The sequence below is a fragment of the Camellia sinensis genome, chromosome 12, assembly GCF_055761805.1.
Source record: "Camellia sinensis isolate YWXY chromosome 12, ASM5576180v1, whole genome shotgun sequence".
NCBI lineage: Eukaryota > Viridiplantae > Streptophyta > Magnoliopsida > Ericales > Theaceae > Camellia > Camellia sinensis.
The window spans coordinates 115,096,502-115,122,457 of NC_138972.1; the positions used below are offsets into that span (position 1 = coordinate 115,096,502).

Here is a 25,956-nt window from a genome sequence, read left to right on the forward strand (position 1 = left end):
ACGCAAAAGGTTAATTTTCTAGTAGTGATTTGGTGTGGGGTTGGAGGTAGGCGGAGCAATACCATTCGCTCGCGGTCAAACAAAGTCAACAACAGAGAATGGGACTTGGGGCGAGAGAGAGAGAGAGACTCGTGTGGGCGGAGCGAGCATGTAGCGAGCGTGTATTTTCCCAAAACATGCATTCATCTCTCTATTCTCTTTTCATGCATTCATCTCTCTATTCTCTTTTCCTTATTCAATAAGGAGCGAGAGAGACTATAAATTGAGAGAGACAGACAGAGACAGAGACAGAGAAAGAGAAAGAGAAAGAGAAAGCAAGGGTTTTGAGGTATTGACAATGGCGTCGTCTCCGACTTCATCATCATATTCAATGTATTCGTCTCCGTTTTCATCATCACCGAAGTTCTCTGATCTTCCAATAATGGGACTCAGGCACAAAATCGTTGAGAAGATTCAGGAAAATCGCGCCACTCTCATCGTCGGCGAAACTGGCTGCGGTACCTCTCCATGCCTTAATTCTTTCTTAGTTTCTTCTTTTTGCTACTTAATTTGATCCATTTTGAGTTCTGGAATAGCCATGTATTTCTCAATTACTTCACTCTGTTTTGTTGCTGCTAGCTACTCATAATTCAAGAAACAGCAATGAAACAACCGGGCATTTTACTTAACTGCATTCTCCGATGTTTAGTTCCAACAAACAAGTCTCAATATTGCTTAATCAGCTTATAACTGGATTTTTAAAAAAAATAAAAATAAAAATAAAAATAAAGAAATTAATGTCAAATTTTGTTTATTTTTTAAAGTCTACTTAGGAAATTTATATATTTTTTAAAAAATTCACTAGGACGGAAATAACCTAAGAGTAGTATATAAAAAACCTAATTTTTTTTGGTTTAGTTTTGGCTTTCCTGAATTATTATTATTATTTTTTATTTTTTAAAGTCTTTTTTTTTTTTACTTAAAAAAGGTTGAATTTTTTTCACAAAAATGTAAAAATATGCCTAAAAAATATCAACTAACAGGCTCTTTAACAAGATGGGTTGGTTATTGTAGCTAGACTCACACCATTTCACTGCCTTCGACAATCTAGCTAACTAGCTATCAGTCTTGGAGGCTCTTTTAACCGTTTTTGAATGAATAGGTAAAATAGAGAGAGGTGTTGGAGCAAAAATGTGTTTAGGTAAAATAAAGGGCTTATTATTCTTATTATTTTTTTTTTTGTAATTTAGCCAGTGAAAAATGGAGAGTAGTGTTGGAGTTGGTCTAAGCTGCAGCCAAAAAAAAAAAAAACCCCTTAAATATGTTTGTTTAAATTTGTTTTGACTACTGGTTGTGTTGATTATTGGTTTTGTTGGGACCAGTTTGATGTCCAGGCAACCGAACTGACTAGTTTTATGTTCTTTTCCTTTTGTCAAATTTTCTTTTAAAAATTTGTTTCCAAACCAAACGAAGCCTTGAGTCTCATGGGGTTTGGCTACATGAATCTTTTTTTCTCAGTATCTGGCTGGAACTTGGAAATAACTTAGCTTAGGTTGTCTTTACGTTGATTTGTCAAAATTGATTAGTTTGTATAATCTTCTCTGTAGGCCAGGAGCTGCTGGGAAATTATTGTATGTAATCTCGTGCATTTAACTAAATTGTTAATAAATTTATAGTGTATTATGTGCATGAAGCATATTTAGGTGCTTTAGAAAATTAGATGTAATTAGAGGTTCCTCGTTATCTTAAAAAAAAAAAAAAAGAAAAAGAAATTTGGATGTACTTTTTTTAATAGACCTTTCTCTGTTTTAACTTGTTGCTGCAGTTAAAAAATTAATGTTGACTCCTGGTTGTTATTTTATTCATGTTTGTTAAGATTTAAGCAATGAAGATGGAAGATACTTTCCCTAATAACTTAAATGTTCACGGTTCCAACAAGTCATCATACAAGTTGTTAATGCTACGGATTTTACTTAAAATCTCAAGTTTTTTTATTTATTTATTTTTTTTGGGGGTTGGTTTTAAAGGTTCATTGTTGTTTGTTTATTAAGGTAAGAGTTCACAAGTCCCACAATTTCTCCTAGAAGAAAACATGAAGCCCATATTACGTACACAGCCAAGGAGATTTGCTGTTGTGGCTGTTGCTAGAATGGTGGCAAAAGCTCGTAACTGTGAAGTAGGGGGTGAGGTTGGTTACCATATTGGTCATTCAAAGGTCGTATCAGCAAGGTATATCCTCCTAGCCAATCTACTGATGAGAAACTTTAGTCCATGCTTTGGTTTGAGCTTCATATGTGTGAGTGCATCTATATTCTCTTTTCCATTTTCTCTATTTACACCATTATCAATATGGTGGATGGTATGGCATCGATTGAGTTGGCTATCCTTATTTTTTGGAATTTATTCATCTGTAATCTATTCTATTTAGCACACAACTCGAATCATATATTGAAGCTTTGTCATTTTATTTTTATTTTTAATTTTCCAACAATTTCCCATAAAATATCTGCTCAACGGTTATAATGGAATAATGGCTAACAATTTTCAAATTCATCTTTCTCATTCATCAAATCGTCTAAAAGTTTTGATGTAAAAATGCTAAGGCATTGTGTTTGCACCCACCGCTAGTAATTTATTGTATATATCTACAATATGCTTTTTTACTTATTTGCAAGAGGGTTAACAATCATAATGACCTGTTGAAGGAAGCTTCATTTACGGCTACGTCCCATGGAGAAAGGATGTGTGTTTGTGTAGTAGATGTTTGATGACAAATTTCCATAGAAAATAACTTGTAGAATGGTTGCCAGAACTTTAAATTGTGTCTTTTTTGTTTGGATGTCCATACTTGTTGATGGCAACAAATGCTAAGATCAACAAGATTTTGTTTGAGAGGTAATTTTATTTATGGGTAAATTACACTGACCTCCTTTGAGGTTTAGAGAAAATATAGTAAGTCCCACAGTTGTGACATAATGACAGTGAACTCCCTTGAGATTTTAATTTATATAACACTTAGACTCATTTTCATCAATAATTTGTTAGTGACATGGATGAAAAAATGATATGGTCATCTCTTTTGCACAACAATGTATACTTTGCGTTGTTTATTTTTTTGTTTTGCACCATTTGGATTAGTTTTGGTCCATTTAATCAATCTTAAAAAGAAGTCAATGTAATTATGTTAAAACAGTAAAACTTACTTAATTTTTTTCAAACCTCAGGGAGGTCAGTGCAATTTACCCGTTATTTATTGGTTGTTTGCCTTCTCTTTCTCATTCATGTATTTTATGTTATTTTTAAATTTTTGGCGTGGGAGTAAGACAGTATATACGATTAGGGGTCTTAAAAATTTGGGAGCCTTCTCAAATATGGGGCTTTAGGCGGTTGCCTAATTGGCCTAATGGATGGGTCACCCCTGAGAGTTTCCATTCTATCTAAAATGACAAGTTCAACATTATTTAAATTGGAAGAGGTCATAGATACTTTTCAAATTCTTTGCTAGAGGGACAAATGACAACTATCATAATCATTAATGCAAATATAGGTAAATAAAGTTATAGTTATAAAACATTACCAATGGCGACTTTTGAAAAACATTAAAATGTTGGTTTATTGCTATTCCCATGTTGCAAGGACGCTTATCAGCATAGTTACGTTCAATGCCATATCCCAACCCTCCAAAGCCTGAATCATATGTGAAGGTCTTCCTCATTAGGTTCTCTGACAACTTTTGAAAAACATTAAATGTTTGTTAATCGCTGATCTAATGTGGCAAGGATGTTCATAAGCATAGTTGATGGTCAATTCCGTTATGACTTGCAGCTTGGTTGTCATCAGTACTCCTAATTGTGTTTAATTTGTTTGCATGTCCATGCATGCCATAACAACAAATGCTAAGATCAGCTTCTTCTTCTTGTTTTTTCAGCGGAATTTTTATAATTTGGTCCCATTATTCCTCTCTCTCTCTCTCTGTAGTTGGGGCCTGAGGGCTGTAAAGCTTGTTGTGCTTATTTGACTTGGTTGTGCATATGCTGGTTTAACTGTTAAAGAGTTTGTTATATTGCCACTGGACTCGAATAGCATGCTTCTTATACTGGTCAATTGCCTAGATATATTATTTCAAGTATTTTGCTTATGTATCTTTGGCTTACTATACCCGTCTTTTGGGTGATCTCATTTGCTTCTGTTTGCAACATATTCCAACTTTATGTGTTACTGCCTTAGTGGTCTGATCTGATGATGGTGCTTATCTTTTAGGACTGGTTAGTCAGTCCGAGGAAAGTCATTTTAGGTGAAATCAAGTTGTTCTTCTTCACACATTTGGTAGGATTAAATTTGCACTTGATACAACTTGCAGGGTTTCAATAATCTGACTAAATTACGATGTTATGGACGACAGTGGTTGAATCTTTATATTTATTCTTATATTATACTCTTCCGAGCTTGAAATAAGTCTGTTTGAGATTCTTTTCTCATTTCATTTTCTCTCTTACCAATTTGCTTATGGTTTCTCCACATTATATCAAAACAATGTCACAGAACCAAGATTGTCTTCAAAACTGCTGGAGTTTTGCTTGATGAAATGCGGGAGAAGGGGTTGGATGCCCTCAAGTACAAGGCTATTATTCTTGATGAAGTACATGAAAGATCTGTAGAGTCTGATCTTGTTCTCGTTTGTGTAAAGCAGTTTTTGCTGAAGAACAATGACTTGAGGTTCACATATCTTCGCTTTCTATTTCTTCTAATTTTTGCTGTTGGTATTTTTGTTTATGGGTTGTTGGACTTTGTATTTTGTCCACTCAAAAGCAACTCCTCGACCTCTTACATGCTATATGCATAGTTGTAGACCTCTTACATGTTGTATGCATCTTGGTAAAAGTCCCAGGCCATCATTGATGATTTGGCAGACATAGGAATTCCTTGGGTTCAAAATAAATTAGTAGGAGAAATTAGATGTTTAATATATCACTTGTGCTTTTAGTAGTCATACTACAAGTCTTTATAATTTTCTTTTATTGACTAAATATTGAAGAAAGTACACTAGTTATGAAAAGAATAACATCGTAATCCTAAGCTAAAAATGGCCAACAATTTCCTAAATTTTGTAGTTTTCATCATCCTCACCATTTCATCATATATCTGTAAATAAAAACCCTAAAGTAATATTGATTTATGATCTTAAGTAATGAAATGTAAAGTAATGATTTGTGATCTTTAGTAATAATTTCCAATATGACCACACCAGCCAGCAATGGGATTTTTTGGGGCTAAAAACACACAAAATGAAATTTTATGACTCCCCAACTGTATGCATGAGTGGTGTGTATTGGCAAAATGAAAACATAAAGTTTTGGAATGAAGCTTAAACTTTTGCAATTATGTGTTTAATTTCTATTCAAAATAGGAAACTGTCATTAATTTCTCCAACAAATTCATCTCAAGTTATACCATAGAATATTAGCTAATTTGTGTTGGAGATTTTAACAATTATTAATCTTTTTCTTTTTTTTCCATTTCAAAAAAGCCTAAGAATAATTTTGAGTATTTACGCTAGAATACGAACATAATGATCATAGACAAATAGGAGGCCGCAAATAATTTTGGGTCAAATTGAATTTAGGATACCTAGATATATCATCTACTTACAAAAAAAGATACGTTGATATATTTCCATTTTTTAAATGTTTAGATACACTGGCCAATAACGAATCAAATCTTTTTGAATAACTATTAAAAATGTATATGTCATGTTCTTTTAACAAGCTAGTCACACATACATGACATCATTCTCCCCCTATGTAGAAAAGAAAAAGTGGGCTATAATTTTTTTTTTCGTTTTCCGTTTTAATATAAAGCAAGACAATGCAGATTGTAGCTAGTGTGTTGTTTGTATACGGTTCGGATCGGTTCTAATCCGAAACCGTGGGGTTCAATCCGGAATCAATCCGTGAACTATGGATTTTTAATTCTTCAACCCGGAACTGAATCGCGGATTCAAAAAACCAATCCAAACCTATCGGATTGGACTAGACTGGATCGGATTACGGATTTTATGGATTATTTGCTCAGCCCTATTCTATATATATATATATATATATATTTCCCAAGTGCGATTGTTAATTACCCTATTTTTAATTGTAAATTTCCCTTATTTGAGAATAAACTCTACTCCTACTCTTGTTGTTTAGTTTTGAATTTAATAACTCATTAAAGAGTTGACGAGGCCCTTAAATTTTTTTTATATATTTGCAATATTTGAGGTTTGTCCAATTACTCTGAATAGAAAAAAAAAAAACAAAAAAAAAAAACTACTTTATGACATTGTGACATTCTAAAATTAGGTGAAGAAAATGCTCAAAAAAATTATAACAATTTTGATGAAATTTAGGTTTGGTTTGGGGTACACTAAATAATACAAAAAGTCAAAAAGTCACTATTCTATTTAAGTCATATCATCTTATTTAAATTATATCACATCTCTAACACATCACATCAAACCCAACTCATATAAGTTAATAAATTTTGCTAGTTGAAATCTGAAATGGAGATAGACTTGTTGGGTTTGAATTCTTGTTGGATTTTAGTTCTTTGACTTTGAAATGGAGACAGACTATTTAAATTTTGGATGTCCATTCAAGTCTTGGATTTAAAAATTAATGAGAGATGTAAAGAAAGATTAAGAATTCTCCATATTCAACTTAATGGGGCCTTTCACTCACTTATTCTTTTGTTCTTTTTATGGCCAATAATAAGTTTGATTGTATTCCAAAAATAACTTAGGGATGTATTCATAGAAAAAATTTATTATAAGTATCACTAAAGATCATAGATTAAAAACAAATCACTAGTGATATATTATTGAAAGCACATAAAGTAGTACAAATATTTTTGAAAACACACTCACTAAAGCATATAAGCTAGTACAGAAATCAATAAGAACCAACTAGTATTTCTCACAAGGAGTCTCCATGTAGTGTCCACGAGTGTTCGACCAAGTCTTGTTTGAGTTTGGAGTGAGTTCCTCTATCTCTGATGCGATGATGATTTTGAATGAATTCAAAAAGTTCTGGTGTACGCTCATGAGACACTGGTGGAAAACTTTCACTAATTGTATCATAATTAAAGTCCAATCCATTGGCATCCCTCTCATCTTCAACAATCATGTTATGCATTATTATGCATGCCATCATAATATCTTCCATTATTTCTGTTTTCCAAAAACGTGCAGGTTCTCGCACAATCGCGAAACGTGCTTGGAGCACACCAAATGCTTGCTCAACATCCTTCCTTGCTGATTCTTGAGCTTTTGCAAAATATATTTGTTTATTCCCTTGTGGAGATGAGATTGTTTTGACAAATGTTGCCAATTGCGGATATATACCATTGGCAAGATAGTATCCCATTGTATAATCATTTCCATTAATTGAGTAATTGACTGGAGGAGCACGACCTTGAGTAAGGAGTGAAAATACAGAAGAACGATCTAATACATTGATGTCGTTATGAGATCTGGGCATCCCAAAAAAGGCATGCCATATCCATAAATCTTGAGAAGCCACAGCCTTTAAAATAATAGTTGGTTCATGGATGTGACCAGAATACATACCTTTCCGTGCAGTACGACAATTTTTTCACTTCCAATGCATACAATCAATGCTCCCTAACATACCAGGAAACCCGCGATTGCTTTCCATCGCTAATAATCTTGAAATGTCATCGTTGTTAGGGCTCCTCAAGTACGTCTCAGAAAACATTGCAACCACCGCCTTAACAAAGTGTTTTAGACTCTCTATGGCGGTGCTTTCACCAATTCTCACATAATCATCCACCGAATCTGCTGCTGCTCCATAAGCGAGCATCCTCATAGCAGCTGTCATTTTTTGAAGGGAAGACAAACCAATGATTCCAACGGCATCTGTTTTCTGGACAAAATATGGATCGTATGTTTCCACTGTAGATAGAATATGAAGAAAAAGAGATCGATTCATCTGGAATCTCCTCCTGAATAAATGGGCAGGATATATAGCTATTTCTGAGAAGTAGTCTCGATAAAGTCTCTCATGGCCTTGAACTCGATCGCGATAAATAACTGCACGGTCTTCAATGGAACCACTACGTCTTCTCGAACATCTTTCTCTATTGAGTCGCTCTTCTTCCATTGCAGCTATCGTTATTAGTTGCAATTCATAATCACCGTCAAAGTTGTTAAGAATCATTTTCATTGTATTGTGAGCCATGATAATTAAAAAATGAATGAAGTTGACAAATATAGTTCAAATTGGTAAAAATGAAAGAGTAAATCCTTTTTATAAACAAAAATATATGACCATTAAGAATATGTCCGTTATAGAATATTACCGTTTGAAAATATGACCGTTGAAGAATATTACCGTTTGAAAATATGACTGTTGAGATAATATGATTATTTGAAAATATTTTTTTTATAAATAATTTAATTATATATTTTAAATAAAAAAATATTTGCAAATGCCATGTCAATATATGCAGCATGTTATAAAAAAATTATTTATTTATTTATTAATGTTTATACTGTTTTTTTTTTTTAAATTAGTTAAGTTAGTTTGATTGGTTAGTTAAAATAAAGAGTATGATTAGAGTGTACACTAGCTAAACTAGTTAGGCAAAATAAAAAAGGTAGGTTTTGATGTACTTTGAAGAGGCATTTTAGAGAGCATGGTTGGAGATGCTCTTATCAGCAAAAAAAAAAAAAAAGTTTCCAAATTACCCAAATTTGAGTATGTCTCGCAGACTAGATTCGATTCACGCCATAGAGTCCTGCACATTCCACCTCCACAGTTGGAGACCATTTCACCTCCTAACAACAACAACAACAACGACAACAATAACAACCCTAGACTCCGATTCAACCACCTATACTTCGAAACCCTACTTCTCTACCACCCCTAAGAGGCCTTGTCTCTCCGATTGACTAACTTCCTTCCCGATCGACTCTCTCGACATGTCCAGGCCGACTTTGTTCGATGATGATCGATCCAATAACCGAAAAACCCTCCATTGGATCGTCCGAAAGCGGCGGCGGCGAAATGGGTCGCGGTCGGTGTCCGGGGGGAGCAGTGATCGAAGTGGCACTCGCCGGTGGTCTTTGGATGCTTATGCTACTTGTTCAGATTTTCCGGTGGCGGCGGGGACGGATTCGAGTGGGGAGTTGTTTTTGAATGGGGATGCGAATTGGGCGTCGGATGTGAGCGACGTAACGAAGAATTCGAGGAGGGAGAGGGAGGGTGGAGAGAATTTGAGTAGTGGGTTTGGGCAAAGTGGGAATTTTGATTGTTTGGGGAATGAATCTGGGTATGGGAGTGAACCGGGGTATCGAGGCGATGCAGAATTCGGATATGGTGATAAGTTTGATGAAGAAGAGGATGATCATCGAGTGTTGTTTTGGGGTGAAAAAATCGAAGGTAAAAGCTGCAATTTATGCTTCTGAATATCATTTGCTTGTTTTTTGATTACATTGCTGAGAGGGTAATTTTTGGGAAAGAATTGGGCCGAGCTGTGAGTTGGGCCCTGCGGCCCAAAGTGTGAAGGAATCGGTAAGAAGTCGTAATGTTATTTCGGCCCAGTAGAGGTATAGATACTCCGGCCCAGGAGAAGTGAAGTTATTCCGGCCCAGGAGAGGTGTGGTTACTCCGGTTCAAGAATGTGTAAAGCAACTCCGGTCCGGTGGCAGTTTAAAGTGAGTCCGGCCTTGCATTTAGTCCGGTCGTGACGTATTATGGTTAGGTCGGTCAGAACTTGCTACTTGGAAGTTGATCTAAACACACCATGGTTGAACAGGGGAAAGCCGAGATAAGGAGTTGGAGGAGAAGACCGAGCTAAGGACAGTTCGGCCTTTTCCGTGGCTCTGCGTAGCCAAGCTTATTTCGGTCATATAGTAATCCGGCCAAAGTGAAAACCATCCCACTTGGTTTAAGCTGTGGGGGAGGGTGTAAAAGGATAAGCATTATCCTTAGGAGTATGAATCCTAGGAGGACTCTGCATGGAGAAATAAAAGTCCTACTAGGATTATGCCACTCGAAACCTATAAAAGCTCACAAGCACCACCTTGGAGGAGGTAATTGAACACAATTCTTTCTGAGAACATAAAACTTTGTCTATTTGTCAAGCTTACTGACTTAGGCATCGGAGAGGTTTCCGGCACACACCCGCCGGCTAGCTCACGTTTGTGTTTTCAGGTGATAAAGCGACGTCGTACGGAGGAGCGTGGACTTGGTCAACAGGATTATACGAGGAGAATTATTTCCTCCCCGTACAATTGGCGCCATCTGTGGGAAGAACAGACAAGAACAAAAACCTCTTGACTAAGCTTCTCTTTTTTCTCAAATCAATGGCACACATTGAAGAACTACCGCAGTCCGCCGTCGACGGGCTAACTCCAGACGGGGGCGCAAGGCGAGAAGGATTACCCTCTGTCCCTCCTATGGCAGATCTGGAGCCCCAACAACATAACTCCAGGAGGAGTGGCAGGGGAAGGCAGAATAGCAGCCCTCGTCACTCTCAAAGTCCTGACAGGCAAAGGAGGAGGATTGATCCTCAAGCCCTGGAAGATTGCGTGAAGGAACAAGATGAACTAATTCGGAAGATGGCGGCGGACATGGAAGCATTAAAACGCCAGATGAAGACTAAAAATGTGGCGACAAGAGAGGGGCGCAAGCACAAGACGCCCCCTCGCCACTCAGAGAATCGTAGTAGGAATACTACACCCTCCCAAGGAGAGAGCAGAAGCCTCAGGACAGGCGACACTCATTCCTTATCTTCCAGGACTCATCCCTCCAGGTCTGAGAGGACGAGATCCGAAAGATCATACACTGAAGGAAGCACGTATTGGCCTTCACATTCACACCAAACCAGATCTAGACAAACAGAGCTGCCCAGGTCATCCGACTTACGAACCGTGCTCGAAGAAAAAGCACGATGCAAGGAGGATGCCAGGGCAAGGGATCCACACCGAGTTTCGGCCTTACAACGGTTGGCTCCTCGGACGCATGGAAGCGTCGAGGTTGGAATGCCAATACCGCGACCGGCCTACGAACCAACGAACAAGGCATTGGCAAGACTACAGACTTCGCCGTTTGTTCCAGCAATCGAAAACGCGCCCCTACCATCAGGCTTCCTTCAGCCGAAATTCACTACATATGAAGGGAAGACGGACCCGTATTCACACCTGAGCCACTTTCGCCAAGTCATGGCTGTGTACAGGCGAAACGAGGCCTTAATGTGCATACTCTTCCTGTCAAGTCTTGGCGACCTAGGCTTGACTTGGTTCGAAAAGCTCCCAGAGGGCAACATAGCCTCCTGGGCCCAATTGGCAGAAACGTTCGTAACGAGGTTTCGAACAAACACTAAAACACCGGTGGAGATAGACCAGTTACTCTCCATCGACATGGGTGAAAAAGAGACCCTCAGATCTTATAACAGTCGCTACTGGGAGACATTTAACCAGATTGGAGACTGCCCCACCAATCTAGCCATTGCGCAGTATAAAAGAGGCCATCCAGTCGGAAACAGACTAAGGGACTCGATCACCATGACGCCACCCCTTACCATGGAAGCCCTAATGGAGAGAGTGCATCAGCACATCAAGGTAGAAGAGGATGGCGTACGTGCCAAAGCAAAATCTGGTGCAATCGCAGTACCAGAAAAGAAGACCTCAGCAAAGGTCAATGCAGTAGATCGGCAGAATAAAAACGGGCATGGCAGACGAGATAACGGAGAAGACCCAGACAAAAGATGGTTGAGAATCCGCACTGCCATAACAACGGTGTTCAAAAAACCAATATATCGGATTCTGAGCGAAATAAAAGACGAGCCTTTTGTCAAGTGGCCAGCCAAGCTAGGGGAAGCTCAGAAAAATTACGACGACAGATCACGGTGCACCTTCCACAAAGAAAAGGGGCACCGAACTGAGAATTGCACGCCACTGAGACAGCACTTGGAAGAATTGGTGGCAGCAGGCCACTTGGACAAATACATTGAAGGAGGGACGCAACCGGCCCCCCAAGATCATAATAACTATCCCAACAGAATGCCAATCGACGCCCCACCACAAGGCATCATCAATGTAATACATGGAGTCTTTGAACCTGAGCGTGTATGCGAGCTCAGGGGATCAATCAAGAAGGCTGAGCACTTTAGGGAAGTGTTAAGTACCCAACCTGCCACCAAGAAGGGGAAGACAGAGGCAACAAATGTCATGTCCTTTTCAGATAAGGACTTGGATCGAATATACTGTCCTCACAATGATGCGCTGGTCGTCACTCTCCGAGTCAAGGATTTTGACGTCAAGCGGATTCTGATTGACCAGGGTAGTTCATGTGAGATCATGTACTACGACACATTCAAGCAACTGAAGCTGCAAGACAAAGACTTGGCGCCTGCAGTTTCTCCCCTGATTGGATTCAACTCCATGCCAGAGTGGCCTGTCGGCAAAATAATCCTTCCAGTCAGAGCAGGGAGTGTAACAAAACAAGTGGAGTTCTGGGTATTGAAGGTCCCCTCCACATACAACATCATCTTGGGCAGAACATGGCTGCATGCCATGCGTTCGGTAGCGTCATCATACCATCAGGTAATGCGGTTCCCCAACGACACCGGCATAATTGAAGAAGTCTATGGCGATCAGATCATGTCAAAACAATGCTTCGCCACAGCGAATGGAAGCCGAGCTGCCAAAGGATACGTTCATTCAGTGGAAGAACCAGAAAGTAATGAACTATTCGCGGACGTCGGCAAAGAGGCTGATCAGAAAGCGGTGGAGGACTTGGTGGAGGTAAAAATAGATGAGAAGAACCCGGATAAGTTCTTCTTGCTTGGCTCATCGTTGTCCAGCACTGAGAGATTAGAGGTCTTGGAATTCTTGACCTCTAATATTGAAGTGTTTGCCTGGACACCCTACGACATGCCAGGTATTGACCCAAACTTCATCAGTCACCAACTCAATGTCCACCCATCCGCCAGACCAGTCATCCAACGCACACGCAGATCGGCACTCCACCACGCCGAAATAGTGGCAGAAGAGGTAGGCAACCTGCTGGAGGCAGGAGCAATAAGAGAAGTGCACTACCCAAGATGGATCTCCAACACAGTTGTAGTGCCAAAAAAGAATGGTAAATGGCGTATCTGCGTCGACTACAAAACAGTCAACAAGGCGTGCCCAAAAGATAGCTTTCCTCTACCAAGGATAGATCAACTGGTGGACCTAACGGCAGGGCATAACCGACTTAGCTTTCTGGATGCATACAGAGGCTATCACCAGATCGCCATGCATGAACCAGACCAGGAGGTCACATCCTTCACAACACCAAGGGGGTTATATTGCTACAAGGTTATGCCCTTTGGCCTAAAGAACGCAGGGGCGACATTCCAAAGGATGGTCACCAAGATGTTTGAACCATTGTTAGGCAGAACAATGGAGGCTTACATCGACGACATGGTGGTCAAAAGCAAGGATGAGAATGACCATCTTAAAGATCTAGGCGAGATGTTCCAGATCCTGAAGAAACACAAGTTGCGCCTCAATGCGTCCAAATGCGCATTCGGAGTTGGATCTGGCAAATTCTTGGGCTTCCTGGTGACCAACCGAGGTATAGAAGCAGACCCCTCTCAGATCAAAGCAATCCAGGAGTTGGAGAGACCAAACTCAGTCAAAGAAGTACAGCATCTCACTGGTATGGCAGCTGCGCTCAACCGGTTCATAAGCAGGTCATCAGACAGACTACGACCGTTCTTCCAAGCTTTAAAAGCCAAATTTGAGTGGGATGAAGAATGCGACCGAGCTCTAGAAAGCTTGAAGGAGTACATGTCTTCCCCACCACTACTTGTTACTCCAGTACCTGGTGAAGAACTCTTTTTGTACCTGGCAGTCTCTCAGCACGCAGTCAGCGCAGTGTTGGTTCGTGCAGAAGGAATACAACACTTGCCCATCTTTTATGTCAGCAAGACATTGTTGGGAGCCGAAACAAGGTACTTGCCCTTGGAGGAACTAGCATTAGCATTAATGATGGCCTCCAGGAAATTGGCGCACTACTTTCATGCCCACACCATAGTCGTCCTCACAGCCTTTCCACTAAAAGCTCTGTTTGAAAGAGCAAACTTTAGTGGGCGAATTTTGAAGTGGGCAGTAGAGTTGGGACAATTCGACATCAAGTTCCAACCCAAGACCGCAATAAAAGCCCAATCTTTGGCAGACTTCGTCGCAGAGTTTACTCCTGGAAGTCATCATATCTGCCCAGTCGACCTAACTGACACAACCGAACTAGGGACGGAAGTTGACGCAGGAATAGCGCAACCCCTAGTAGAAGGTAGTCAATCAAGCACCAAGGCAGACCATACTAAGGACAACAAGGAAGAGACAAACAAAAGCTCACCAGCAGTTCAAACAGAGGACGAAGGGCAGACGGCCAACATGAACCTTGAAGAAAACACCATTCTTGACCCCACGACATCATCTGATCCTTCCACTTGCTGGAAGTTATTCGTTGGAGAGATATGGAAGCTCTTTGTGGATGGAACATCCAATCGGCATGGTGCAGGGCTTGGCATAGTCCTCATCTCTCCAGACGGCCTGGTTGTAGAGCAAGCAATCAACCTTGGCTTCCCAGCATCCAACAATGAAGCGGAGTATGAGGCGCTTCTCGCAGGACTCAAGTCAGCATACTACATGAAAGCCACCAAACTAATGGTATACAGTGACTCTCTGCTGGTGGTAAACCAAATTTCTGGCGAATACGAAGCAAAGGATGACAGAATGGCCAAATACCAAGAGTTAGTTAGAACAGAGATCAAAAAGTTTGACGTAGTAAGGATAGAACAAATTGGCAGGGAGGAAAACAGCCGAGCGGACGAACTAGCAGGCCTCGCCTCAATGGCAGATACATCAATCCCTCATCCATTACTCATCAACTTCTTACCAAGACCAAGCATAGAAGACCCCGAAGCAGAAGAAGTATGCTGCACAGAATTAGGCCCTTCATGGATGGATCCCATCATCCTGTTCCTAAAAGACGGCATCCTACCAGAAGAAAAAAAAGAAGCCAACAGAATAAGGGCAAAATCGCAGCGATTTTGGCTATCTCCATCTTTGGCATTATACAAGAAGTCATTCTCTGGGCCTTACCTCAAGTGCGTTCATCCCAGCAAAGTAGAAGCATTCTTGTTCGAAATACACGAAGGGGTGTGTGGAAGTCATCAAGGGGGAAGGTCGCTCGCTTACAGGGCTATTTCGCAAGGATATTGGTGGCCATATATGCAAGCAGACTCAGAAAAATATGTGAAGAAGTGTGAGAAATGCCAAAAATTCGTGCACCAAATACATCAACCAGCAAGAGAACTCCTACCATTAACTAGCCCATGGCCTTTCGCAATGTGGGGCTTGGACATAGTAGGACCACTTCCAACAGCGCCCGGGGGCAGAAAATTCTTTCTCGCAGCAACAGACTACTTTACAAAGTGGGTGGAAGCAGAAGCATTGGCGTCAATCAAAGAAAAAGACGTGAAGAAGTTTGTTTGGCAGAATATCATCACTCGGTTTGGTATACCAAAAGCACTGATCTCAGACAATGGAACTCAATTCGACGGCAGAATCTTTAGAAGCTTTTGTGAAGAATACAAGATAGAGTTCTACAATTTTACACCGGCATATCCTCAAGCAAATGGACAAGCAGAAGCATCAAATAAAGTCGTCCTGGATGGATTAAAGAAAAGGCTAGAAAAGGCAAAAGGCAAGTGGGCAGATGAACTTCCTCACGTTTTATGGGCTTATCGCACCACACCTCGACGATCGACAGGAGAAACACCATTCTCCTTAGCCTATGGAATGGAGGCAGTAATCCCACTAGAAGTTGGCCTCCCCACAATTCGAAGCGAAAATTTTGATCCAAACTTAAATGGAGAAGCCATAGCCTTAGAACTCGACCTTGTAGAAGAAAGAAGAGAAAGAGCACTAGTCCACATCGCCTCATACCAATGAGAGTTAATCAGAAAATACAGCAAAAAGGTCCATCCAAGACAATTCAAGATTGGAGATTGGGTACTGCGCAAAGTAATGGGAAACACCTCAAACCCAGGAGACGGCAAGTTAGGCCCAAATTGGGAAGGTCCTTATAAGGTGGTTGGGTTAGCAGGCAAAGGGGCATACCACCTAGAAGACAAGGATGGCAAGGCAATCCCTAGGCCATGGAATACGGCCAATCTCAAGTTATTTTACTTTTAGCTTTTCTTTTTCAAACATATGTAATTTTTTCTTCCTTCAATAAAATGAGAAATTCTTTTTAGCACAAGTTGTTCCTTGTAAAAGTTAGCTTTAGTAAAGATTGAGTATATTGCAAGCATTCTATTCTAAGTTAGCTGGAAAAACTAACTAAGAGGTTGGCTGGATTAAAGCAACACCCTTCCTAAGCCCAGGATAAGGATCCAGGCTGCAGGACGTTTTGGTCGGAATAACCAAACATTGTTCTAAGTTAGCCGGAAAAACTAACTTAGAGGTTGGCTGGAATAAACCAACTCTTTTACTCTTCAGCCGAAGTAAGGGTATGGCTGAAGAGTGGTTGGCTGGAATAAACCAACACTTGTTACTCTTCAGCCGAAGTAAGGGTATGGCTGAAGAGTGGTTGGCTGGAATAAACCAACACTCGTCCTAAGCCCAGGATAAGGATCCAGGCTGCAGGACATTTGGTCGGAATAACCAAATACTATAAGTTAGCTGGAAAAACTAACTTCAATGGTTGGCTGGAATAAACCAACACTTGTTACTCTTCAGCCGAAGTAAGCGCAAGGCTGAAGAGTGGTTGGCTGGAATAAACCAACACTTGTTACTCTTCAGTCGAAGTAAGTGCAAGGCTGAAGAGTGGTTGGCTGGAATAAACCAACACTTGTTACTCTTCAGCCGAAGTAAGTGCAAGGCTGAAGAGTGGTTGGCTGGAATAAACCGACTCTTGTTACTCTTCAGCCGAAGTAAGTGCAAGGCTGAAGAGTGGTTGGCTGGAATAAACCAACACTTGTTACTCCTCAGCCAAAGTAAGGGTTTGGCTGAAATTGGATTGGCTGGATTAAACACTTTGTACTCCTCAGCCGAAATAAATATATCGGCTAAGGAGTGGTTGGCTGGCAAGCATAGTTTAACCACCTAAAACCGAAATAACAGTTGGAGTAACTGAAGCATTACAAAGTATAGACATACATATCAGAACCGGAACAAGAGTTGAAGCAAAATTTTTCATTCATTGAAACTATTACAAAGGAGGTTCATAGTTCGGTTACAACGGCAAAAAGCAACAAAGAAAAACTACACAATCAGGAAAAAAGTTCTTCAATTTCAGCGTCAAAAGCCGCGTCACCAGCAACTTGAAGGCCGATTGCAAGAGGCAGTTCACTCTCGGTTGCCAGGATGCTTTCGGTTGGAACCACGGTTTCATTTGGCTGTTCGATAGGTAGGTCATCCACCATGGGCTCCAACCGAAGTGATGGGTTTGTACTAACAACCGGAATGTCTTCAGGAGCAGAGGAGTCATCAGAATCTGAGTCCTCCAGAAACTCTTGTTGCAAGGCGTCTGCATACTCCGCAAGGGACTTCAGTATAAAGTAAGCTGGAGGGTCGAAGACCTCGGTCTGTTGATCATGACCGAGCTTCTCCACAACCGCCCTCCAGCCTCACTTGAAGAACAGCTCCTTGGCGGCGTCGCATTGTTTGACATAGGCGTCTTCTGCCTTCTTGTAACCTTGCTTGTACCCCTCCTTTTTGGCTTCCTCCACACTCTTTTTTAGTTGGCTTATTTCAGTATCTTTTCTCTTTTCAAGTTTTACCAGCTCACGCAGGTATTTGTCCATCATAGCAATGGCCGCTTTCTGCCTTTCTGCCTCCGCCGAACTAACCAGATCGGCAAGATGGCCGTTCTCCGCTTGTAGCTCGGCCATTTTCTTTTCAGCTTCTTCTAGCTCGGCTACTTTTGTTTCGGCTTCAGCCATTGCCTGCCTGGTGGCTTTTCTGAGTTCTTGGACTTTCTTGTAAGTAATGTTGTTATTCTGTAAGGCCTGACAAAACAAAGACGTCTCTTAAACCGAAGTAAAAGTTGGAAATTAGACAAAAGAAACGGACAGAGCTACTTACCAAGATCATGGACTTCGATGTGGACCGGATTGACTTCATTTCGGTGTTTAATTGCTTTAAGTGGTGCTCCATGTCCTTGGGGAGGCACACACTTTTGGCCAGGTTAAAGGCCAATTGGTGATCTTTTTCAGCCACAACCGAGTCAGTAGCTTTGATGTCTCGGTCGTTGAAGGTTAGCGGCGGAGCCCACTTCGGAGATTCAGCTCGGTCAGTTTGCTCCGGTTGGAGGGCAGGTTGAGGACTTTGGGGGATGGATTCAACCTCATCGACAAGTTGCTGTTCGGTCGATGTAGATCGGGCACGTTTGGAAGGACGAGATGAAGAAGGCTGCTGAGAAGGGAGGGCCACAACGGCAGGCTGCGTTTCTAAGGATGGTTGCACTTCGGCCCTGGTTGTTGTGGTCAGAAGGGCCCTCACTCTGCTTTTCTTCGCCATCTTTTCTTCAGCTGTTAATGGGACAAGTCGTATTTCGGGCAAGTTTGGGTCCGGTTCAGGTGCTTCCTCTAGAAGGAAATCGGTCACTCGGGCCTTTCGACGACCGCTATATCGGTAGGTCGGTTCAAAGTTTAGAAGCTTGGCCTAACTCCTTTCTTTACACCGTAGTGCGGCTCGCAAAATCGCAAGGTTGAGATAGCTATATAGGGAACGGAGGTGGGCGAAATCTGCAAAAAGAGAAGTGTTAGTTCGGTTAACAGACTAAAAAAACCGAAATAACATACAAGGAAGAAGACCGAAGTTAAATTACCGGGCTCTCCCTTTTTCCAATTTATAGGTCGGCCAGGAATTTGGGCTTGAAAATCCTCAAAGTTCCTAGAGACCCAGAAAAAATCATCGTCGTTAAGATCTTTGTCCGGTGTGTGTTTAACTATCTTCTCTCGGCGGCGGCGAATCCTAAGGTAATAGACCCACCCAGCATCTTTTGAGCCGATGGAGTATTGATGGAAAATTTCGGCCAGGCCGAGGTTTAGTCCGGTTTGGTGGTTCAGTGCGGCTATTCCCATTATAATGTGATACGTATTGGTGGACAGTTGGGTGGGGCATAATCTAGTCTGCCTAAGAAATTCGCAGATCAGCGGTTGGACAGGAAACCGTAGTCCGGTTTCTATTATAGATTGAAGGGTAAAAGGGACGTAGCCTTCTTTTTCCCAGGGAATAACATCTTTTTCGGCTAACATCAGATGGACGTCTTCAGGAATATGGTAATCCTTCCTAAATTCGGCCGTACCACCAGGGGTCTCAACTAGATACCTATACTTACTCATCTGATGTATAATTTACTTATAATTTATATCGGTGCAAAAATCGTGCTCAGCAGCTCGGTTGAGCGCACGCAGGAGTGCCTGGGTAACCTAAGTCTGCAAAGTAGAAAACAGAGGGGGTTAAAGCACTGATCGTTGGACCGTGCTACAATTTAAAAGCAAGGTATAAGAGCCCTACTTCGGCCTCAAAAAACTGGTTCTATCTCGGTTCATCAAAAGGTTTGGTAGCTCGGTTTGAGCAGTTTGCTCGGTAGACCGGTTTAACGCCTAGGGGCAGCTTTCTGAGTTCGGTCTAAAAAACTAAGAAAGCTGGTTTAGCCCCAAGGCCTAAATCGGTTGCAGTGTGAATAAAGTTACTTCGGTTAAGCCTCTACGGGCGGCTTTCTGAGTTCGGTTTAGGAACTAAGAAAGCCTTCTTGGCCCCAAAAGCTTAGTTCGGTTGAAAACCGAGGTTCCTAGTTTGATATATTCAAAACTCGGTGATCTTATTTCGGCTAAAGTGAGTCAGGCTCTGGTAACTCTTTGAAACTTTCAAGTTCTAGTTCGGTTATTGACTACAGTGATCTACCTATTTAATGCAAACAGGATTCTAGTTCGGTTGCTACCTAATTTTGGATCTAAAGCAAGTTTTTTACAGGGGTTCATACACGTATGAGCTCTGCTATTATTTTTTCATAAAAGTACAGAAGCGAAGCGTCAAAAATGAAAGAAAATGTTTGCAAAAAACATGCAAAACAAAACTATACAGATTCAAAAGCAAAATAAAGGAAGCAAAGTGAGTCTACTTACCAGGTGGAAGAAGAGGGATCCGATGATGGGAAAGTGGCAGCAAAATCAGTTCTCAAAAGTGAAGGAAGAACACGAACAACAAGAACACAGAGAGAGAAGATGAAGAATGAAAGGTGAATGATTCAAGAGGAAGAAAGGTTATTTTGTGAAAGAGGAGAGAGAAAAAAGCGGCAAAAAGGGGCGGGACTGTTCAAAAAGTTCGAAGTACGAAGGCGGCGTGATAACAGCTCACGGCCTATCAGAGCCCGCCACGTGGCAAGGGAAAGGGAAGCGTTACAGTCGTGATTGAAGAGACGTTTTGACCGGATAAAGCAGAGTTCGGAGTAAAACTAGCTCGGCTGGATACACTGAAGGGTTTTTTATCTCGGGTGGAAAGGCTTGTAGAACTTCAGCTCGGTTGAAGGATTTGTAATCTCAATCATGCTATGCAGATGAAATTAAGGGGCAATTGAGAGGGTAATTTTTGGGAAAGAATTGGGCCGAGATGTGAGTTGGGCCCTGCGGCCCAAAGTGTGAAGGAATCGGTAAGAAGCCGTAATGTTATTTCGGCCCAGTAGAGGTATAGATACTCCGGCCCAGGAGAAGTGAAGTTATTCCGGCCCAGGAGAGGTGTGGTTACTCTGGTTCAAGAATGTGTAAAGCAACTCCGGTCCGGTGGCAGTTTAAAGTGAGTCCGGCCTTGCATTTAGTCCGGTCGTGACGTATTATGGTTAGGTCGGTCAGAACTTGCTACTTGGAAGTTGATCTAAACACACCATGGTTGAACAGGGGAAAGCCGAGATAAGGAGTTAGAGGAGAAGACCGAGCTAAGGACAGTTCGGCCTTCTCCGTGGCTCTGCGTAGCCAAGCTTATTTCAGTCATATAGTAGTCCGGCCAAAGTGAAACCATCCCACTTGGTTTAAGCAGTGGGGGAGGGTGTAAAAGGATAAGCATTATCCTTAGGAGTATGAATCCTAGGAGGACTCTGTATGGAGAAATAAAAGTCCTACTAGGATTATGCCACTCGAAACCTATAAAAGCTCACAAGCACCACCTTGGAGGAGGTAATTAAACACAATTCTTTCTGAGAACATAAAACTTTGTCTATTTGTCAAGCTTACTGACTTAGGCATCGGAGAGGTTTCCGGCACACACCCGTCGTGTAACAACCCTCATACTGTTTGCCGATTAATGACTGATTGATTACCGATAAACATTGATTACCGTTAAAACTGAACTGATCGTGGCTGATAATTGGACTGGTAAAAGTACTGAACTGACTGACTAAAATTGGAAACCGAATTGATGGAGTATATGTTAGCTGAATTGCATTCTATCTGTTTGACTGTATGATTATCTGTTCATGCTTATATGTTCAAACTGCTAATTGAAGGCCTTATCGGCGGCCGAACTGGGAATTGATTAATGTTTTATGATCTTCATAATTAATGTGATTTTATGGTGTATTTACCTGAAAACTGATTAGGTATGATTAAATTAGATTAAAATGAGTTAATCACATGAATTGGACTTATTTACCAAACTAGCCTTGTAGTGGGCCACTACCTCAAACCTTTTGAGGCTTATTACACTTAATGCATTTGATTAAAACCAACATTTCATCAGCCTTTGTGTTGCCTCTAACCGACCAAGAAGAGAGTTAGAGAGAGAGGGAATTGTTCTTGTTGATTTAGCTTGAGAATCTTGAAGAATTGAAGGAGTTTTGTACAATTGAGCTTCCCTATCCTAAATACAAGACTTAAGGTAGCTCCATTGTCTTCTTGTTCATGTTTTGAGTGGATTCTTGCATGGTTCATGTCATATTGATGGAGTTTAGAGCCAATCATGGGTTAGATGTTGAATTGTAGCTTGATTGTTGCATGCATGTTGCCATTCTTGAGTTTTGAGGTTGTAAGTTCATGTTTCCTCACATGCATGTCCATAATTTTGTAATGGTCCATGATTTCATCATGTTTTGGAAACAATTAGCTCCTTGGAGTATCAAATTGAAGCTTTGAATTGGTTTGAATTCATGCATGTTTGCATGTTCATATTGTTCATGAAATTGGTTTGAATTGAGTTTGAATTAAACACCCTTGGGCTTTGATTTCTTAAAATTGAGCTTTGAAACATGTTATTCTATGTGTTTATAAGAGTTTTCCAGAAAATGAGCCCAGGAGGATCGGTTTTGAGTTGTTAACAACTTGGTTTTGAGCTTGGAGGTGCAATCTGGAATTTCCAGATTCTGCACTTCCGCTCGAGCGGGGGAAATGCCGCTCGAGCGTGGAATCCGAGCATCCAGCATCTCTCTGCACTGTTTTACAGTCCGCTCGAGCGGAGGATTGGGCGCTCGAGCGGAGTCTTGTCTCAAGCTCGAGCGGGCGTCGAGCGGGGATTTCACCCATCCAGTACTTTTACAGTACGCTCGAGCGGGTAAGTTTACGCTCGAGCGTGTACCTTTGTTGCATGACCGCTCGAGCGGGGAAACTTGCGCTCGAGCGGGACTCTGTTTTTCTGAAAATGCTTTTAAATGTGCATCTTTGCATCCTCATCCCATTCTAGGCATTCGTAGGCCTAGTTTAAGACATCTTATTGAGGATATAGATGTAGAACACACCGAGGCATCTTAGGGATTAAGTTGTTATCTTTCCCAACTGTGTAGCTTAGTGTGTGTTCGACCTGTGAACTGTGTAGGGTTGGCGACTGGGGAGACACGCTCTAGCATACTGTAGCCCAAACTCTGTGAGTAACGATTGTGTAAAGATATGTTCACAAATGATTATTTTCTGAACAACTGAACTGTACTGTTTTCTGAACTGATTACTGTTAACTGAATGAATGTATGTCCTTTATTTCTGAACTGTACTGTGGCATCCTTAGTACCTACTGCTTACTGTTACTGTTACTGTTACAGAGATCTCTGTCGGTTCCCTCGTGGAGCCACTACTGTTTACTGACTGATGGCCATCATTACCGTTCGGTCTTTTAAGACCTACTGTTACTGTTATGCTAATGGATGTACCACATATGACTGTTTACTGTACTGAACAACTGAAATACTGATTGAATTGAACTGTTTTCATTACTGTAAGGACATTCATTCTAAACCCCTTTACGCTTTATGTTATTCACTGGGCTTTAGCTCACTGCTCATATATATATGTAGGTGTACAGGCACCAGATCGGAGCTAGGAGCGTAAGGGTAACTCCAGTTTTGTCAAGCCAGCCTTTGTGCCTCACTGCGAGGTTCCGAGTTGCCATGCTATGGCTTGGAGGTATTTTGTTTGTTTTCCCCCGCCTGTCTTCATACTGTCTAACTGTTCTGTATAGACTGAATGTTTACCGTACTGTTATCAAGGGATTAGGTCCCTGTACTGTGTGATTGTAAATTCTGTATAGACTGTACTGTTTGTGTATGTATGAATGCATGAAAAATCTTTTTGGCATACAGACTGTCACAGCTCATTGGACATTGTTTAATTACTGTATTGGCTTCCGCCAGGCCCTGTACTCTGTTTTACTGTATTACTGTTCAGCAGGCCTTCGGTAATCTCGGATTACTGGCCGGTTACGGTGCTAAACCCATAGGGCCGGGTTTGGGTCGTGACACGCCGGCTAGCTCACGTTTGTGTTTTCAGGTGATAAAGCGACGTCGTACGGAGGAGCGTGGACTTGGTCAACAGGATTATACGAGGAGAATTATTTCCTCCCCGTACAATTGCATACAATTGCTGTTGATTTATTGCTTTTAGTTTATTGGGAATTTTAAATAGAATACACAATTGAACACTCTGATTTTATTTTCTATGCATGTTCAGAAAGCATTAACAAGGTTTGTCTTGAGGGCTTTGGAGATTATTTAACTCAATGGTGTCTATTAGTCTCATGTTTAGTTTGGAGCTAATGAAACAATTGAGCACAGTTGTGAATTTCGGAAACAATGATAATGTTGTGACTCTTTGTTTTGCATTTTGTTGTTTTCTTGAGCTCCTCACTCCCCAAGAAAGCAAAATCCAAAACCAAAAACAAAAAAGAAGAAAAGGAAATGCATTTATGTATATCCAAGGTTCTGGAAAGCGGTTGTAGTCATTGTAACGGTTGCAGTGACGCGATTGCGGTTGCGGGGTGTAAAGGCCGTAGTGTAACGGTTGCGGTAACCAGAACCGTGAATTTTTTTTTTATTTTTCGTATAATTTGAAAAAAACTTATCGATACACATATATTTTTTTTCATAATCATATTTATTGGGTTAAAAATAAATATTGATCAATTTTTGTAAATTTTTAAGTATGATCCAATATATTTCATATTTTTAAATCACTATAAACTGAGTTTTTTACATTTTATTTTAATAATCAATGACTTTATATTATACAAAAAATTAATCGCTAACTATTATATATAAGATAAATAATGACAAAAGTAAGAGAATAAATAAAAGCCTAAATATATATATATACATATTTTAATCAAGTCAAATAGATAATGACCACATATATTATTATTATTATTTTCAAACAATATATAGGTAGGCATACACAAACAAAATGGTTTAGTGATAGCAGCTGAATAGAATAGCATAGGTCTTACAGTTTCTACAAATCAATAACATGTTATTCATCTTTCCTCTTCTCTCTTTATCTCTTGCTCCTCCATTTTCTCTCTTTATCTTCCCTCTTCTCTCTATCCCTCTTCTCCCATTTTCAGCCTTTTTTGTATGTTTTTTTCGAAAGAAACAGTTTGGAACCGTTACGCAACGGTGCGTAATAGGCCGTTTACGGCTGTTACGGCACCGTTACGACCGCTACAGCAACCGCTATTACCGACACATCTATGAATCTCAATCACACTGCAAAAACGGCTGTAACGGGTGGTGGTAACCGCCAAAACCTTTACGTAACGGTTGCGGCCGCTTTTTAAAACCTTGCTTCTGGGTCAGCAGTGTCTAGATCTGGCATCTTTGTCTCTTCTTGCTTGTAGTGATTGTTAAAATGATGATTGAGAAAGTGAAATACCTAATTTGAAGTTTGTCAATAAGCTCAATTTTGAGATCCAACACACTTGTTTAGCAACTTTTTTATTTTATTTTTTTTTTGCTGTATATTGTCGGGTGGAAATGTGTCTGAATGAAGAATATGTAGGTATGAAAAGATTGTTTTTGGATTGCATTTGTAATATTCTTAGGAGTGATTGGGGATTGATTTTTTTTTAGTGAATTTTTAATTTTTTATAATAAAAAAAGTGCAAAAAAGTAAATAATAATTTGACAATTTATAATGATTTTTTGACTAAAAATTCTAGTTCTCAAACAACGCCTTAATGTGCTTCTAGAGAAAAAATTAGCCTTCCCAAACATTATTACATTTGTATTTATTTACACTTTTAACTATCAATTTGTACAATAACTCCATTTTCACGAGAAGTTGTTGGTTGGTTTGGAGTACCGTCACGTGCTGTTCTAATAGTATTGTGATTAATGAAGGAAGTGTGATCTACAAATTTGTGTCAAGTGATTAGAGAACATGATAAATTATGATTAGTATGAGATACATGACACTCAAGACCAACCAATAATTTTTTCCTTTTAACTATTAAAATTAATTAATTTTACCCTAAACTACTAGCGAAGTCCGTAATTTAATAGAATATCACATCTATCAGCATCAAAAGTATTGATTCACTTTGCCTCCACATTAAAGAGATAAATAAGGAGACAAATAGTTAGATGTCATGCAATAAACACAATTAATTGTTTTGAATATATTTAATAAAACACAAAATATAATTGATTACAATTTACAACA

General features: G+C 40.4%; 2 protein-coding genes and 2 pseudogenes across 11 annotated transcripts in view; 3 read left to right on the forward strand and 1 right to left on the reverse strand.

Annotated features, from left to right (window-relative positions):
- LOC114286537 (ABC transporter C family member 4-like) overlaps nt 1-25,956 on the forward strand; it is a 573,165-nt pseudogene that overhangs the window by 178,612 nt on the left and 368,597 nt on the right. The window lies entirely within an intron of this gene.
- The window catches only part of LOC114289352 (serine/arginine-rich-splicing factor SR34), a 243,136-nt gene that overhangs the window by 106,993 nt on the left and 110,187 nt on the right, over nt 1-25,956 (reverse strand). The gene's annotated exons all lie outside the window — the stretch shown is intronic.
- LOC114317189 (DExH-box ATP-dependent RNA helicase DExH8-like) lies at nt 94-4,945 on the forward strand. Its single transcript, XM_082897516.1, has 3 exons — nt 94-497; nt 2,031-2,208; nt 4,522-4,945. The coding sequence occupies exons 1-3, from the start codon at nt 338-340 to the stop codon at nt 4,820-4,822; spliced, it is 639 nt and encodes a 212-aa protein (XP_082753642.1). The 5' UTR covers nt 94-337; the 3' UTR covers nt 4,823-4,945.
- Nucleotides 8,699-9,473, forward strand: LOC114289359 (uncharacterized; annotated as a pseudogene).

Excerpts from the sequence above, each read along its gene's own strand:
- LOC114317189 (XM_082897516.1), top strand. The coding sequence starts at position 338 with ATGGCGTCGTCTCCGACTTCATCATCATATTCAATGTATTCGTCTCCG. Across the intron at positions 498-2,030 it reads CGTCGGCGAAACTGGCTGCG|GTAAGAGTTCACAAGTCCCA; the intron begins GTACCTCTCCAT and ends TTGTTTATTAAG. Across the intron at positions 2,209-4,521 it reads TCAAAGGTCGTATCAGCAAG|AACCAAGATTGTCTTCAAAA; the intron begins GTATATCCTCCT and ends ACAATGTCACAG.